The 19141-nt window shown below is 41.4% G+C and overlaps 1 protein-coding gene across 3 annotated transcripts in view; it reads left to right on the top strand.

Annotated features, from left to right (window-relative positions):
• Positions 1–19141, top strand: part of SPOCK2 (SPARC (osteonectin), cwcv and kazal like domains proteoglycan 2) — a 171364-nt gene that overhangs the window by 111467 nt on the left and 40756 nt on the right. For all 3 annotated transcript variants that reach the window (XM_040437164.1, XM_040437163.1, XM_040437162.1), the window contains one exon: positions 16918–16963. In XM_040437164.1, the coding sequence (XP_040293098.1) occupies positions 16918–16963 (46 nt within the window). The remainder of the gene's footprint in view (positions 1–16917; positions 16964–19141) is intronic.

Below are 19141 nucleotides of genomic sequence, written 5' to 3'. Positions count from 1 at the left end.
ATATATATACACACACACACACACACACACACACACACACACAGTATTTTTCACCCTATAAGACGCACCTAGGTTTTAGAGGGGGACAATAAGAAACTCAGGTCAGAACCACTAATCAGACCCCCAGTGTTAATCAGACCCCAACAAGACCTCAGATCAGACCCCCCAATCAGACCTCAGATAAGAGCCTCATGCCTCTCATCAGTCCCCAGCAGTATCATATCAGCCCCCAGCAGTCCCCATTGCCTCATATCAGCCTCCATTGCCTCTCATATTAGCCCCCAGCAGCCCCCATTGCCTCATATCAGCCCCCAGCAGCCCCATATTGCCCCACACCAGCCCCCAGCAGCCCCATATTGCCTCAGTATCTCCAGATTGCCCCAGATCAGACCCCAGCATCTCCATATTGCCCCATATCAGCCTCCAGCATCTCCATATTGCCCGCAGCATCTCTATATTGCCCCCATATCAGCCTCCAGCATGTCCATATTGCCTCCAGCATGTCCATTTTACCCCCATATCAGCCTCCATCATGTCCATTTTGCCCCCATATCAGCCTCCAGCATGTCCATATATTTTAGAGATGAGTGACACAGTTCTAACTAATCAATTTGTCTCATCATTCCTGTCCCCGCAGGTGAAGAAGATACCAATAGTGTCTGCATAGGTTAATCTCATATATGTATATATATATATATATATATATATATATATATATATATTATATTTATATATATTTAACACAGGGTCTACCATTCACAATAGGAGATAGCACAGCTATCTCCCTCCTCCTCCTGACCTCTGTACAGGTCACAGATCATGAGAGCATGACTGGGAAACTCTTTTCCTATGACCTATGGTGGCTACTGTAAAACTCATCCCTAAATGCTGTTAACAACAGCTCAGGCAAGATGGCTGCACCCATAATCATGTTCAGAAACTAGAATACAATACTATCATAAAATAAAAATAGAGTAGAAAAAAAGTTTATGGGTCACTACCTGGCATTAACTGGCAGAATAAATAATAAGTGACACTTCCCTTTAAAGGGGTATTCCAGTTTTTATTTTTTTATTTATTTATATAATAGGAAATCATATAATTTTCGAATATAATATAATATACCTTTCTTATATCAGGCAGTTAACCCCTGCATACAGTAGAATGGTATAGCCCATATATCAGTCCTGTGCATATTCGTGTGAAATAGTACTAGTGGTGTAATCATTATTTTTATTGTGGTTATTCCAGTAACTGCATTACTGTGCATTAAAATGACCAATTGTCTGTAGGTGATTTGTAAAATGGCTGCCTTTCTCTAAGGCCTCTTTCACACTTGCGTTGTCCGGATCCGGCGTGTACTCCACTTGCCGGAATTACACGCCGGATCCGGAAAAACGCAAGTGTACTGAAAGCATTTGAAGACAGAGCCGTCTTCAAAATGCTTTCAGTGTTACTATGGCAGCCAGGACGCTATTAAAGTCCTGGCTGCCATAGTAGGAGCGGGGAGCGGGGGAGCGATATACTTACAGTCCGCGCGGCTCCCGGGGCGCTCCAGAATGACGTAAGAGCGCCCCATGTGCATGGATGACGTGATCCATGTGATCACGTCATCCATGAGCGTGGGGCGCCCTGACGTCACTCTGGAGCGCCCCGGGAGCCGCACGGACGGTAAGTATGCTGCTCCCCCGCTCCCCGCTACACTTTACCATGGCTGCCAGGACTTTAGCGTCCCGGCAGCCATGGTAACCATTCAGAAAAAGCTAAACGTCGGGTCCGGCAATGCGCCGAAACGACGTTTAGCTTAAGGCCGGATCCGGATCAATGCCTTTCAATGGGCATTAATTCCGGATCCGGCCTTGCGGCAAGTCTTCAGGATTTTTGGCCGGAGCAAAAAGCGCAGCATGCTGCAGTATTTTCTCCGGCCAAAAAATGTTCCGTTCCGGAACTGAAGACATCCTGATGCATCCTGAACGGATTTCTCTCCATTCAGAATGCATTAGGATAATCCTGATCAGGATTCTTCCGGCATAGAGCCCCGACGACGGAACTCTATGCCGGAAGAAAAGAACGCAGGTGTGAAAGAGCCCTAATTATGTTGCATTGTGGTTAATAAAGTTTATTGTAAACAAACAAACACAACACACAGATCTGTTTCTACACAGAAACTGACACACATGATGAGATACTGCAGGCAGTAATACTGTATATACCGTATATGTTCTGCTCATCACTACTGTTCACTTGTTAAATACCTGGGCAGTTAACTGAAAGCCAGGTCACATGATATGCATTTTACAGGAACAAATATATAATGAATAAAACTGGAATACTGTGGAGAGCGTTTTTAAGTTGTGTGTGGTTCTTTCTCTGACCTTCCAGAATCAGTTAAGAAGTTGGTATTGAGGGTTAGAGCTGAGATAGTTGTTTTTATGTTGAGCCATTATTGCTTTACAGTTGTGCAGAGCAGCACTGGCAGGACAGAGGTTGACATTCCTTGCATTACAGTCAGGGGCATAGCTAAGGGCTTATGGGCCCTAGTGCAAGAGTTCAGCTTGGGCCCCCCTTCCCTCAGTGCTTTGTGGCAAGGAGCAGGGGTGCACCTAGCCTTTCTACTGCCTGAGGCAAAAAATGAAATTGCACCCATCCATGCCAAATTCTCAACCTAACCCCTTTCCTCCAACTCTACTGTTAAAAACATACTTGGAAAACATGATATACAGTGCTAAAAACAGTGATACAGCGCTACATACCTCTTACATCCAGTGATGTCTCCTGTGATCTAGATGTTCTCTTTCCTCATCTTCTCCATTCAGACCAGACCGCCATGATGATTTCTTTCAGCCATCTCTTGTCCCTGCAGAGTTTGACAAACAGGCATCTTAGTTTCCTACTTTTCTATCATCCTCCCACCTTCTCAACACCCCATCCTGCCACCCCTACTACTGTGCCCGCTGTGCTCCCCAATGCTATATTGCAGAAATAGTCCACCTGAAAATGCTAGTACCACTCAGATAGTGCATCCTTCAATAATTATTGGCACATAGTGCCCCAAAAATAGCTGCACCCAGCAAGTAGTGCCCCTGACACTAATAGTGTCACAAGCATAATGTCCCCCAAAAATAATTGTGCTAAGCTGATAGTGTGCCAGGTTGCCCCCCACATTAACAATCCCACCAATAGAAATAATTATCTGCTAGAGTGCACTTAGTGTTAACAGTGCCCCCAATAGTAATAATTTCCCCAAAGTGCCCATACTAGTAATCATGTTCTCCATAATCCCGCAGTAGTAATAAATCAGACCTCAGATCAGACCCCCATATGAAACTTCAGATCTGACCCCCATATCATATACTCAGATGAGAGCCCCATCACACCTCCACACCTCTGATCAGACCCCCATAAGACCACCATGGCAGACCACCTTTAGACCTTCATGTCAAACCCCTTATCAGACCTCAGATCAGCCCCCATTAGACCACCATGTGAGACTCCCTTTAGACCTTAATGTCAGAACATGTCAGACCATAATGCATCGCTTTATAAGATGCACTGCATCTAAAAAAGTTTAAAAAATACAGCAATTGGTGGTATGCCACTGTGGTTTAGGGGCCCAGTCACAATTGTGACCCCTATAGCTACACCACTGATTTCAGTATATCTAATATTATAATGTATTAATCTTATTGATGGATGTATTGGTAGTTTTTATACTGCTATATGGACTTGTGTTTTTTGGATTTTCTTTTATTGCATTACATTTATAACACTTGATTGCCAGTTTACTATTAGGTTTTAGATTTGATATACTGTTTTCAATGGGTGAGACTGAAATGCTTAAACTTGCTAATTAGGAATTGGCTCCACATCCTTTTTTCTATGTAATGGCATAGTCATGAACTAATAGATCTCGTAATACACATGGAAGTGCGAAGTCAGTAATTTACACATCTATGATAAATCTAATAGATTGTTTTATGGTATTTCATATGACAATTTCACTTCCAGTTGCCGAGTTCTGGTGTCATGTTGTTGTGATATTTCTATGTAGATATTTTGTCATATTTTTCTGCTGTTGTTGATCTCATCTTCTTTTGCTGCTATTCATCATGGTGTTGAGTATTCTTTATTGAGCCTCTGACATTTATTAAAAGTCGTGTCTTCACTCAGGGACATAAACCAGCAGAGGTTGGAATAGATGCCCAATCAAAAAGCTGGTTTATAAGGTAGATAGCTACAGTAAATAACTTGGGATAAAAGCAAACATTTCATAACATGCTGACATTGTTTTCATTCTTCCCACATGTAACATTTATTGAAGTCAAGGCATTCTTTCCTGTGGAGATTTAATTTTAATTTGTTGTGGTAACTGGCTTTTACAATGTCACAGGGTGGATTGATGGTGGGGCGTTGCTCTGTAATTCAAGGTTACCCATGATGCAGTAAACACATGCATACCCAATATGACCATAATTCACTTCTATTTAGAGGTCAGTTTCCATAAAGGGTACAGATTTCAGCATAACCAATATGGTCTATGGACTGTTCTGAAAGATGAAGCCTGTTTATTGTGAAAGTAGAGCTCGAGATTATACTCCAGCCTTAAAGGCTATGTACACCTTTGGGGGGAACTCTTTTTATCATTGCATTGTACTTATTTTGAACTATAATATATATTTTTTCAATAAAAATATATTTTTATAAAAAATATGGAATCTTTTTTTATGTACATAGCTGAGATGCTGTAGTAGCAGCCTGTGGATTTTCTGTCTTTTCCGTCATCTGGGGAGCAGATGGACTACTTATCTCTGCTATCTGACCTTATAAACACTCATTACAGCTCAGTTCTTTTCTTACTGATAAGAAAGAATGTGGCTTAAAAAGTGTTTATTACCTCTTAGTAGTTTATTCTGCCTCATCTCCCTATATGTGCTGTCTAAAAGACAAACCTTTTGTTCCTCCATGACTGGGCACCCGGGGCAGTAGCGAGTTTTGCAAAGTGTGCAGGTATGACCAAAGTGTTAGGTCTGCCATACACATTCAGTTGCTGTTGACCAAATGATCACATATCTCTCCAGACTTCTCCCTAGCTTCCCCATATACATACACATTTAGCTTGGCTGAACATGTATGTGTATTAAATGAGGGGAGACTTATGGTAGTGGCTGATCTCCAGGAATTACAAAATGATTAGGTGAAAATATTCATTTCATCCGATCCTTCTCTCCCCCCACATCATCTGAAAGGGAAAAAACGTAAATGATTTTAAAAATGGTGAATGTTTTCTTTACCTCTCTAAGGCCTCTTTCACACTTGCGTTGTTGGGATCCGGCATGCACTTCCGTTGCCGGAGGTGCCCGCCGGATCCGGAAAAACGCAAGTGTACTGAAAGCATTTGAAGACGGAACCGTCTTCCAAATGCTTTCAGTGTTACTATGGCACCCAGGACGCTATTAAAGTCCTGGTTGCCATAGTAGGAGCGGGGAGCGGGGGAGCAGTATACTTACAGTCCGTGCGGCTCCCGGGGCGCTCCAGAATGACGTCAGAGCGCCCCATGCGCATGGATGACGTGATCCATGCGATCACATGATCCATGCGTTTGGGGCGCCCTGACGTCACTCTGGAGCGCCCGGGGAGCCGCACGGACGGTAAGTATGCTGCTCCCCCGCTCCCCACTACACTTACCATGGCTGTCAGGACTTTAGCGTCCCGGCAGCCATGGTAACCACTCTGAAAAAGCTAAATGTCGGCTCCGGCAATGCGCCGAAACGACGTTTAGCTTAAGGCCGGATCCGGATCAATGCCTTCCAATGGGCATTCATTCCGGATCCGGCCTTGCGGCAAGTGTTCCGGATTTTTGGCCGGAGCAAAAAGCGCAGCATGCTGCGGTATTTTCTCCGGCCAACAAACGTTCCGGTCCGGAACTGAAGACATCCTGATGCATCCTGAACGGATTTCTCGCCATTCAGAATGCATTAGGATAATCCTGATCAGGATTCTTCCGGCATAGAGCCCCGACGACGGAACTCTATGCCGGAAGACAATAACGCAAGTGTGAAAGAGCCCTTAGACTACTTTCCCATTAGCGTTTTTCTTTTCCGGCATAGAGTTCCGTCACAGGGGCTCTATACCGGAAAAGAACTGATCAGGCATATCCCCATGCATTCTGAATGGAGAGTAATCGGTTCAGGATGCATCAGGATGTCTTCAGTTCAGTCATTTTGACTGATCAGGCAAAAGAGAAAACCATAGCATGCTACGGTTTTATCTCCGGTGAAAAAAACTGAAGACTTGCCTGAATGCCGGATCCGGCATTTGTTTCCATAGGAATGTATTCAAAATACCGGAATCCGTCCTTCCGGTCTGCGCATGTGCAGACCTTTAAAAATGAGAAAAATATAAATACCGGATCTGTTTTGCCTGATGACACTGGAAAAACGGATCCGGTATTGCAATGCATTTTTCTGACTGATCAGGCATTTTTCAGACTGATCAGGAATCAGGCATTTTTCTGACTGATCAGGATCCTGATCAGTCTGAAAAATGCCTAAGTATTTCTAGGTAAGAAATAGCATTAGTAAATATTTATATAGATAGATGTACACCTAGGCAATGCTGGGTATATACACTTACCTAAAGAATTATTAGGAACACCTGTTCTATTTCTCATTAATGCAATTATCTAGTCAACTAATCACATGGCAGTTGCTTCAATGCATTTAGGGGTGCGGTCCTGGTCAAGACAATCTCCTGAACCTCAAACTGAATGTGCGGCAGTCCTGTGGGCAAAAATGCCTTGTGGATGCTAGAGGTCAGAGGAGAATGGGCCGACTGATTCAAGCTGATAGAAAAGCAACGTTGACTGAAATAACCACTCGTTACAACCGAGGTATGCAGCAAAGAATTTGTGAAGCCACAACACGCACAACTTTGAGGCGGATGGGCTACAACAGCAGAAGACCCCACCGGGTACCACTCATCTCCACTACAAATAGGAAAAAGAGGCTACAATTTGCATGAGCTCACCAAAATTGGACTGTTGAAGACTGGAAAAATGTTGCCTGTTCTGATGAGTCTCGATTTCTGTTGAGACATTCAAATGGTAGAGTCCGAATTTGGCGTAAACAGAATGAGAACATGTATCCATCCTCTGATGGCTACTTCCAGCAGGATAATGCACTATGTCACAAAGCTCGAATCATTTCAAATTAGTTTCTTGAACATGACAATGAGTTCACTGTACTAAAATGGCCCCCACAGTCACCAGATCTCAACCCAATAGAGCATCTTTGGGATGTGGTGGAACGGGAGCTTCGTGCCCTGGATGTGCATCCCTCAAATCTCCATCAACTGCAAGATGCTATCCTATCAATATGGGCCAACATTTCTAAAGAATGCTATCAGCACCTTGTTGAATCGATGCCACGTAGAATTAAGGCAGTTCTGAAGGCAAAAGGGGGTCCAACACCGTATTAGTATGGTGTTCCTAATAATTCTTTAGGTGAGTGTATATATGCTAGTCATTATTTACTTTTAAGTGCCATTATTTTCAGGGCTCATAAAGGGTCCCATGAAAAATATCCTCCAGTTTTCAAACCACCACCTGAATCAGAATAATTATATAATTGCATGTAATAAAAAAAATTGCATATCCACTGAGTTATTCAATAAAATATATCTGTATAGCACCACCTGCTGTTTGTTTTTCCCCCTATTTATTTGTCCGGCTCACTTAGAAGGTTGCGCATGCTCAGTTTTATCTTCCAACTCCCTCTTGAGTTGTGATAGGGAGAGAGATGCAGCAGAATGGACACACCCCCTGAGCTGCAGCAGAAAAGACACTCTCCTTGAGCTGCCAGCTTGATATAAATCTAGCAGAGCAATGAATGGGAAGATAGCTGAATCTGTGTGAGGTACAGGGCTGCTTCTAGCTTTGTTAGAAATAGGTTGTCATGTACTATATGATGTCTGATTTTTATTTTTTACATTATTCATGGGATAACCCACTTTAGCATTGACATGAACTTTAACATTAACATACTGGTAGAGAGGAGGAGAGGACCCTGCCCTTTACAATTTACAAGATAAGGGGGAAGGAGACAGTAGGTAAGGGTAGAAGCTGCTCATATGGCTTTCCTGAAGAGATGAGTTTTATGTTGTTTTTGAAAGTTTAAATGTTGGGAGATGATTCAATGTTTTGGAGGTACTGAGTTTCACAGTAAGGTTAATGATAATTGTGTGAGGAGCAGACAAGAGGAGAGCAAAAGAAGGAGGTCTTCTGAGGATTGGAGAGTACATGTGAGGAAGTATTTAGGGATAGCAGGTGAGAAATGTAAAAAGGACATATATAATGGACAACCTTGGATGTTATTGTTAGTATTTTGAACTGTATTCGCTGGGCAATGGGGAGCCAGTGAAAGGATTTGTCACGGATGAAGTTAGCAGATAGCTGGAACATATAAATAAACGAGCGACTGGCTTGATCCCAAACTAAGGAGCTTATAGGTGAGCCCTATAAAATCCTAAGAGCTCTCCCTGACTGCTATGCACATGCAAGGGTCTGTATGGTAGACGATTGCATGCCCACGTACCTAATACTGTGTGACACCTGAAAACCCTATAATAGTGAGGGGACACGACCACCGGCTCCCTGCACTGAATACGGACGGAGTCAGGGTCACCTAGAATCAAGCCAGAAAGGAAACACAATAAAGTAAATTACTTATCTGAACAAACAGCAGAAGCAGCCTCCAGCAGTGAACACCTCATCCAGGAAGTAGTATAAACCACAAAGTGAGGCAGTATGGGAGGGATTATAAAGGAAGACAATTAGTCGAAATAAGTGACACCTGGCAGAAGGAAAGGAGATGAGAAAGTGAAACTAAAACAAAGAACATCATACAAGAGGTAGAGAAGAACGTCTGCCAGATCTTCTCACAGAACTGGCGGTGACAGGATTGGAGAAACGAAGGGAGAGGTGAATTAACTGAGTAACAGAATTGAGCATGGGTTGTAAGGATTCAAAATGTTAGATAGGAGGCCACAGAGGACAAGCTTTTACAATATAAATCAATGTCACCCTTTGGTTAAACAGAAATAATATATATAATCCAAGATAATATAAAGTGAGTATACTTATATTGTGAGCCCCCATTGCATTGGGTGGCACTGGCAATCAAGACTGCGCATGCATGAGCTGCTCTATATTTGACAGCTAAACAACTCTAAATACAATGAACAAGCTTGGTCAATAGGAAAAAAAATCTAAGACACCTGTGCAAAGATGCTCACATTCTCAGTTTGAATCAGCTCACTAGGACTGTTGTGTTGCGCATAACACCAATACATTTGTGTTTCTGATTAGAGACCATAGTGAGGAACACTAGTAGCATAAGAAGTTATTGTAGACATCGAAATAAAAAATAGGTGTTAGGAAAAATCTGCCATGTTTTTCTAGTTCTCCAAGCCCAGTAATTTGATGGGGAGAGATAGGTAGGCTCAAAGTCTTAGTTTCCAGTCAAACTGTGTAAATGTTTAATGACTTTACATTAAAGGGAATAACCCACAAAAAAACATGTGTTTAATGTTTGATCTCTGGGTGCCCCTCCAGTGGCACCTCCACCTATTACTGGAATGGGGTCCAGAGTTCCCATGCAATCCCTTCATGACTGCAGTGTGGAGTAGTGATGAGCGGCAGGGGTCATATTCGAATTCGCGATATTTCGCGAATATTTTGTAGAATATTCGTAAATTCGAAAATTCACGTTTTTTTTACGCGAAAAAATCGGCAAGGTAATGATTGTGTAATATGCAAATTTTCGTAATTCGAATTTTCGGATTCAAATTTTTTATTGCAAATTTTTCAACTTACAACTATTAGACAAAGAAGATTATGGCACTATATTAGCAAAAAATTGCTCTATATTCGATTTTTTTCGAATATTTGCTATATTGCTATAACTTCGTTTTTTCGAATATTCGTAATATTCTAAAACAAGAATATATAGCAATATAGCGAATAAGAAAAAAACTAATATAGAGCAAAATTCGCAAACACTACTACTCCTAAAGTCAAGTATATTGCAGCCTTCTTATTGGCCCACAAGCTAGAAGCAGAGAGGGATCATGTGTACTGATTAAAAAAAAAAAAAAAAGGGGGGGGGAATCGAATATTCGAAATTCCGAATATATATAACTATATTCGAAATATTCGAGAATTTTCGAAGTACCTATATTCGCGATAAAAATTCGAAATTCGAATATTCGTGATCAACACTAGTGTGGAGGAGTTTTAATGGCGCGGAGGTCAGCCATGTGCTTCGCCCCTTTGTTCGTTGTGTGTGTTCAACTGCCTTTGTAAGCCCCATAGACATTAAATGGAGTGGCAGGGCGAAAGCATGACTACTAGTCTGTTTAACTCCTACTTACTGTGGTCATGCAGTGAGTAGAAACAGTGCTTTGGACATCTATTCTATGATTTCATGGCATAATGCCGTTTAAACAATGTAGTCAATTGTCTGAACAAGTATATCTTTAAGACTTTAAAGGGGTTGTCTCACTTCAGCAAATGGCACTTATTATGTAGAGAAAGTTAAAGGGCTTGTCTCATCTTGCCGTTAGTAAGGCAAGATGATACACAGTTCTGACCACCTTCAGGCTGGCAAACAGCAGGGCGCTCTGGTGCTCTGCTATTTAAGTAGCTAATTGCCGTGTATGAGAGCTACAGAAACAGTGTAGCGCAACAAGCTATGCTGTTTCTGAGTTAGAGAAACAGCACCTCCTGGGCCTCCTTTTTCTCTAGTAGGCCCCTCCACATCCATCTCTTTTTTAGCTCTACCCCCTCTCATCCACCCCACAGCCGCGTACCCAATTCTAAAAAGCCCCAAAACAACCACGATCATAATTTTTTTTCACCCACTATGCCGAAAACCCACCAAAAGAAAAAATCAAGAAGAGGCTGTAGAGCAGGTAAAGGCAAAAAGAAAAATCTAAACCCATCCTGTGTAAAAAATCCCCAAAACCGAGAAAAAAACGGAAGACTCTCAGGACTCCTCTGGTATTTTCAATCTATCCTCATATGCTTTGAAAAAAGCATAAATTGCAGTACTTTCCAAAGGTTTATCTTTTTGCCCCACAAGTAGAATCAACGAATTCAACCAATTTTTAGATCTTAACCGTTTCATCAAAAAACTTACTTTTAAATGGCATTTCAAAATTCTAGAGAACTCTGCAAGAAGACCGCCATCAGAACAACCTGTTACTCTATTACCCGAGGAGGAAGGTATCAAAGCGATCCCCTCAGGCCTGAAACCACCATCTAGCTTCTATCCTATTCATCACAAGGGCAACTTTTTGGATACGTTCTATTCTCTGGTCCCCAACGACTTCAAAAAAATTAATCAAGAAGCTCCTCAAAAACACAATCTCAAACCATTTGAAAAAGCGGCCCTTAAAGGTTTACAATCAAACACAAATATTGTAATAAGGAATGCGGACAAAGGGGGTGGTATTGTTATTCAAAATAGAGAAGAATATAGAAAAGAAGCTCTAAATATACTATCAGATGAGAACTACTACCTGCCCCTACCCTGCGATCCATCAACACAGGATAGAGAAGAATTCAGTACACTAATAAAGTCAGCAGAAGCTGTTTTAAGCAAAAAGGAGAAGGAATATGTCCTTGTGAAAAATGCCACATTAGCTACCTTCTACCACCTCTCTAAAATTCACAAGGACATAAAAAAATCCCCCCAGCAGACCTATTATTTCTGGGGTTTCTTCTCTCACCAGAAACCTCTCTCATTACATTGATATCCATCTCCAAAAACATGTCCTTAATTTAAAATCGTATTTAAGAGACCCCATATCCCTAATAACATCACTAAAAGATGTTAACGGAACGGCGACCAAACAACAATAGAGGATTTTATTTCCCAACTCAACATCAATAACTAGGGCACCTCATTCACAGGGGCATATGATAGTAAGAAAATAGAATCCCTGACCTAGAGATTTTCATTCAAAATAACGAAATTAAGACACGCACCTTTTTCAAAAAGGTTGATAGCAACAGCTATCTGGATTTTGGTAGTACACACTATAGAAAATGGAAGTCGAATGTTCTGTTTAGTCAATTCAAACGACTTCGGCGAAATTGTACACTTGACACAGACTTCATGGAACAATGTGACACTCTCACCTCCAGGTTTAATCAGAAGGGGTACCCAAGAAACATCATCATGGGCGCTAGAGAAAAAGCGGCCGGACTCACCCAATTAGAATGTCTCGCTCCAGCACAAAAACAAAGGGGAAATACTGATATTAGTTCCTGTTGTTACAATTTTGTCACAACATATAATCAGAATCATAGTGCTATAAAAGCTGCCTTGGGGAAACATTGGCATATCCTAAAAAGGGATCCTGTACTCAGCCAGATCATCCCAGGGTCTTACTTATAGAAGGGCAAAAAACTTGAAAAATATTCTGGCACCTAGCAAATTAGGATCGGCCACAAACTCTGCTAATGGCCAGGGTACCAGAGCCCCTAAAGGCAGCTATACATGTGGTCACCAAAGATGCCTGTGCTGTACCATTATTCACCAAAGATCATCCTTCCATAGCCGAACTACTGGTGAATCCTTCCTAATTTCACACCATCTTAATTGTAATTCTACGCATGTTATATACCTACTTGAGTGCCCGTGTTATTTGCAATACGTAGGTCGCACTGTCCAGACATTGCGCCACAGATTTAATAAACATCGATCCAATATTAAGAAGAAATATCTGAAACATAGCATGTCTAGACATGCGGCCGAAGATCACGAGGGTAGCTCTGTTGGTTTTTCTGTGACACCAATTGAACAAATCTGGATTCATCTCCAAAAAGACATCCAGTACATCAGACGTCGCGAGATGTATTGGATTTATAAACTAAATAGCCTAAATCCCTACGGTCTCAATGAGGCTTTTGAAATTAACTTTTATAAAGTCAAAATACCAAATACCCTGGATTCCCCATTGCACTCACGATTGGAAACAACTATACATTAGGAGCGGGGCATTCCTTATCTCCTATGTTCCCACTCATATACGCTACATTCCCTATTATCATCTTTTATATACAACAACTCAAAATGATATTCAATGTCCCTGTGTGTGCCCTCCTATAGGCCACTACTTTCTAGAAAATAGTAGGGGTGCAAAGTAAGGCACTAAAATTAACAACCTTTATTTTATAACTTCGTTTTAACCCATATTGTGAATACTATTGTAATCTTATGCAGTTAATGTTTTATCTTTCTTAATGTTCTATTTAGTACTAACATATGATTTGTACCATTTTATGCCAGTTGGGTACTCATATATCTATCTATATATCTGCAATAATAAGCTAAGTTTTAAGGCCATTATGTTAGAGCCACTTCAGAGCCCGATCTTTCTGATCCGGGTCCGCCACCATATAGGCGTCCCCGTTCCTAAGACAACGAGTCACGTGACCGTGATTTTGCGATCACGTGACCACCGCAGTACCCGCAGGCGCACTCACCCACCAACACCGCCAGTGTCTGATTGACAACTGTGCGTGCATCAACCCGCGGACGGCAGCTCATAGTGGCTGGCTTCTCTCCCCGCCCTCTAACACGCGAGGGTGCCAGCCACTGGAGGATTTCCTCTTCCTGCCCTCCAGCCTTCCTCATTACCATTCAGCTCACGTGACCACTCACCTTGCGATCACGTGAAGAACGTGTATATGTACATAAAAAATGTCATGTGCATGTCGCTTTTGATGTATCTTTTTGCTTATAATGCTCGATTTTAAGCAAGGATGTATGTGATCATTTATATATGAATAGCTGAACTTACTCCACACTTGCATTAGTGATTTTACTCACAGGATTGGCCCCCAGGTGCGTCTTTTTGGCGTTTTTTTGTGTCTTTCATCTATAAATACACACCTATGTATTGTATTTACTGTATTATTGTGAAACCTGATGAAGGGGAAGTATTAATCCCCGAAACGCGTTGTTTCAATTAAAAAGAATAATTTATCTATTAAGTGGTCTATGAGTGGTCATATCTATTAAGTGGTCTATGGGGTTTATCTATGGGTGGTCATAACCCCTGGAAACGAGCAGTGCATAATGTGATGGAAAAATAAGGCGTCAAAGGAAACAATATTGACAATCACAATACCTTAGTAAGTGCCTTTTATTAACTTTCTCTGCATGATAAATGCTATTTGCTGAAGTGAGACAACTTTTTTAAGTACTGTAGATTTTTCATTCGAGAATTTCCATTAGATCTACCGCAGGAGCAAATATATTTTGTTGTTAATACGTGATATCTGCTTTTTAATGTATACACCATCGATTTTTCAGTAACTAGATTTTTTTAGCTGATATTTCTAATTGAGAAAGCCATTCGGATGGCTAGCTACACATCTTCAACAAAAATTCAGCAAGCCCAGTTGTCTTGACTTATCACTACTGATAAGCTGATGCTCACTATGGCAGGTTTACATGGCCCGATGGCAGGCTTACAGCGCTCGTTCCCAATAATCGGTCCATGTAAAGGTGTTACAGATCACCTGTTGAACGAGCAAAACGCTTGTTAAGTGCAGGAAATAATCTTTCTTGCGGACACCTCAATCATCGTTTCTGGGCAGCAGAGTATGTAGGAGGACGAGAGATAGCAGTAACCATCATTTGTCCTTATAGAATGGAGGTGATTGCCGCATGTAAATGCAGCTCTTCACCTCCACTGATGAGCAGGTAGTTATCAGGAAGGAGAGCTTCCTTCACAATAATTGTCTGCTCCTCAGTACAATAGTCTAGCCATCTTATCCAAAGTTAGGTGGCTTGTGGTATCTTAGGATCCTGGGTATACATCAGTGACCATCATCTCTTTACAAGGTACGGTATGCAGTCATGCAAAATAGGTTTGTACTATAGTGGAGACAATATGTGGATAATCCAAGTACCTACAAACAGGGGCATAGCTATAGGGGGTGCAGAAGTAGCAGTGGCTACCGGGCCCAGGAGCCTGAGGGGGTCCAAAGGCCCTTGTGCTGCAAGAAGACATTGGTATTATAGAAAGTGCATGCTGGTCAAGTTACACCTCTGGCTGGAGAGAAGGGGTTAGTCCAAAAATTGGCATGGGGGGTGCTGTTTCAATTTTTGCTTTAGGCAGCATGAAAGCTATATGCTTCCCTGCTCCTGGCCACAAAGCACTGAAGGAAGGGGGGACCCGAGCTGAACCCTTGCATCAGGGCCCATGAGCCTTTAGCTACAAAGGCTCTGCTTTATTTTCCTTGATGACTTCTCATAGAGCCACCTGCAGTAGGTAGGTCACTACCAGGTTATACAAGATTAAGATCCCTAAAATTTTATATGGTACAGTATTTTTTTCTTTTCATTTTATTGATTTTGAACTGTAAATGTTAGCTCTCCACATTATGGTGTGTTGCATTTTATAGGGCATTCATTTAAAAAGATTGAATTCTTGCATTGTTCAATGATATCTGCAAGAACTTTCTACATTTCTTATTTCTTAAAAATGACAAGTGCAAGCTGGTGAAGACCTCAACTGTAACGATTCAGTAAAGTAGTGGAGTAGAGAACAGCTAGGCACTGGAGGGTCAGCTATCTCTTCTATATGTACTGTGCACGTCAAATTATTCTGTACTGACTTGTTCTGTATAAGCCCTGAGCAGTTAGTCATAGCTTTATAAAGAAAATAAAAACTAATGTGCCCGGGCACCAGAAGAAATCTTGCTGTATCTGCTAAATAGAAATGCTGAATGTCAGAAGCACTCTGTTCTACTCAGTTATGATTTATGTATGTTATGGATGCTTTGGGGCAGGTCAGCCAACAGACTGAAATAATTTACCAGAACGGGAACTTCATTGCAACGTTTGTAGATCAGCACAATTACCTCAGCCCCAGATAATGGTTCACAGAAATCAAGAGTACCATTAACATTCTTATGGGAATAAAGATGTTTGGGAGCATGTCTCTTAACCTGCGGGTAATATAATTTACATTGTGTTTTTACCGTTCTGTAGCTTATAATACTTGCCTAGAGGTTGCAATTGAGGTTTGCATGAGCTAGTTAGCAGGGAGGCAATAGGTTAAGATGATTGTGTGTAGTCTACAAAACTGCATCATTGATTGAAGTCACTGGACTGTTTGTTTAATATGTCATTTACGAACCTAGTGCAGTACTGTGCTCCAAGGGAGCCATTAAGGTTTGTGACTTTAGTATATTTCATTCCTCGTGTCGAATGATGTGATGATATATTGAAATGATATCATAGTCCAAATAGTTATGGGGGTATTGATTCCATCCAAGAGATGGATTCACGAGACAAGAGTTGGTTGCACATATTCTATCCTCTCCATGATGGAAATGGCCAAATACAAGCCTACAACATGCTGGAGCTCATTTTTGTGTCCTGCCTTTCGGATGCTTTTATTGCTCCCCTGATAGTGCCAGCTAAAGAATGCAAATAAAATGACAGCCACAGCATGTCTGCTTCTGTGTGCAGTGCTAGCCATAAAGCTCCCAAATACAGTATCAGACACATGCTACCTATATACAGTCCACACCTATGTACAGTGCCGACCTATGTCTTCATAGGGTCCAAATTGTGCAGTCATTCACAATGCGACCTAATGCCCCACATATACTCTGTTGCTACATACCCCATGTATACTGCAGCCTAATAACACCTATACATCAACAAGGTTCCTACATAGATTCTATAGAGAGCGGGAGGAGAGATAATTATTACAGCTTGCCCATGCTTCGTGAAAAGATGGATTGTAGCCTGTGTCACAAGTTACCTTCCAATGATCTATGATAATTCATTTGAAATCACTGAATTCTTTTCTGTATCATGTTCTTTCTCACAGGATGACTACATCAAGAGTTGGGAAGACAACCAACCAGGAGATGAAGGTAACATCAATGTTTTACTATTGCAGGCTTTATTGTAAGTAAATATAGTGGGTACTAACGCTTGCAATACCCAATACTCATAAATACTACCAGGTGCCCTGTCTTCAATTCGCTTTTCTATGAAAGCTTGTTGATTCTCAACTGGAAGATGTATGGATACTTTAAGTCCCCGTGGATTTCAATTTTCCATTAAAAACATGGCTGCAGATTGAGATACAGATAACCAGAGTAATTTACAGCATGACATACCTTTCCACAAGCAGAGAATCGCAAGGAAAGCAGTATTTAAGCTTATAACTGTAGATATATTAGTTGAGCAACCTAAGGATTACTGTTAGGCCAGATATTCTGTTCGGAAACAAGCATCAATCAACTACAACAGCATATAAGTCGGCGCCTATTGTCCTCATTTTGATGGGTCAATTATCTTTAAAAAGGGGACAAATGATCGCTAATAGGATCGTTCATTCCCATACAGTTTTCTCCTGGTTGGAAGCACATCCCCTTGTAATAATTTATATTATTTATTACAGTTCAGTATTATCCACCTAATTTTAGCCTTCACAGAAAAGAATAGATAAAGCAAAACATATTCAGTTATAGAAGGGAATATAAAAGATAGGCATTATATATATATATATATATATATATATATATATATATATATATATAAAAAAGCTAATTATCAATACAGAAAATGAATGGTGCTGGCCCAGAGAAAGATTTGTAGCACAGAGAGATGGTGGGCCTAAGGCTCCATTCACACGTCTGCAAATGGGTCCGCATCCGTTCCGCAATTTTGCGGAATGGGTGTGGACCCATTCATTCTCTATGGGGACGGAATTGATGCGGACAGTGTGCTCTCCGCATCCGCATTTGCTGAGCGCGGCCCCGATCTTCGGGTGCGCAGCTCCGCAAAAGATAGAACATGTCCTATTTTTGTTCGCAGCTGCGGACAAGAATAGGCATTTCTATAGGGGTGCCGGGCGGGTGTGTTGCGGGTCCGCAACACACCACGGACGTGTGAATGGAGCCTAAGTAAACTGCATTCAATTGCTGAGCCCGCACCAAACAAACAAAGCTCTGGGAGCCTTCTCCACGTTCAGTTTATTTTGGATCAGCCTGTTTTAGAGAATTACTGACAAGATTCTGTGTATACAATGATTTAATAAAAGTAAATCTGCTTGCATTTATTGTTGTTGTAAAGTTCTCTTCACATTTAGTCCAATGTTATATTTAGGGTCCATTCACACGTCCGTAAGTGTTTTGCGGATCTACAAATTGCGGATCCGCAAAACACGGACACCTGCAATATGCGATCCGCAATTTGCGGACTGCACATCACAGACACTATAATAGAAAATGCCTTTTCTGGTCCGCAATTGTGGACAAGAATAGGACATGTTGTATTTTTTTCAGGAACGGAATTGCGGATCCTGAAAAAACGGATACGGATCTCGAAAATGCGGCTGCGAATCACGAAAATGCGGATTCGCATCCGTTCCAGCCCCATTGAAAGTGAATGGGTCCGCAAATTGCGGAACGAATGCGGACCCAAATTACGGACGTGTGAATGGACCCTTAAGCTGCTTGTTGAGTGGCTTTACACATTTTTATGAAATGACCACTTTAAGGCAAGGCCAAAAATAAGTTGCACAATAAAAAGTGTACAACTACATTGCGACATGTCACACTAATGTTGAACGGCATTATTTATAATGCTAGTTAATGTTGTCGCACTGTGACATGTTACATGCTGCGACTCAGACATGACAGTCGCAGAGAAATCCAACTTGGTCGTATGACTATAAAAAACATTGTGCAATTTTTCTGCGACAAGAAGTCGTGCGACACATGTAGCTGTGTGGCCCTAGCCTAAAATTGACACTGGTAATTAGATCAATTTCAGAAATATTTTCATACCATTGCTGAAATCCTGAAATATATTTCTTACCCTGGCCATCAGAGCACACAAAATAAGCTGAGATATCCTGTTTATTACAGCTCAGTTTCCAGCTTTGTTGTGTAGACTGGGATGCAATCAGCAGAGTAATTTCATTAGTTTTAGACTGTAGGGGATTTTGTGACCGATGTCAGCATTATTGTACTGCTGAAAGTCCCGAGATGGCAGTATAATGGCATTATACACTTAGAAAATGTTCTGTATGTAGCTCTTCT

This window comes from Bufo bufo, chromosome 6, assembly GCF_905171765.1.
Source record: "Bufo bufo chromosome 6, aBufBuf1.1, whole genome shotgun sequence".
Taxonomy (NCBI): Eukaryota; Metazoa; Chordata; class Amphibia; order Anura; family Bufonidae; genus Bufo; species Bufo bufo.
This window is presented reverse-complemented; position numbering and strand designations above follow the sequence as displayed.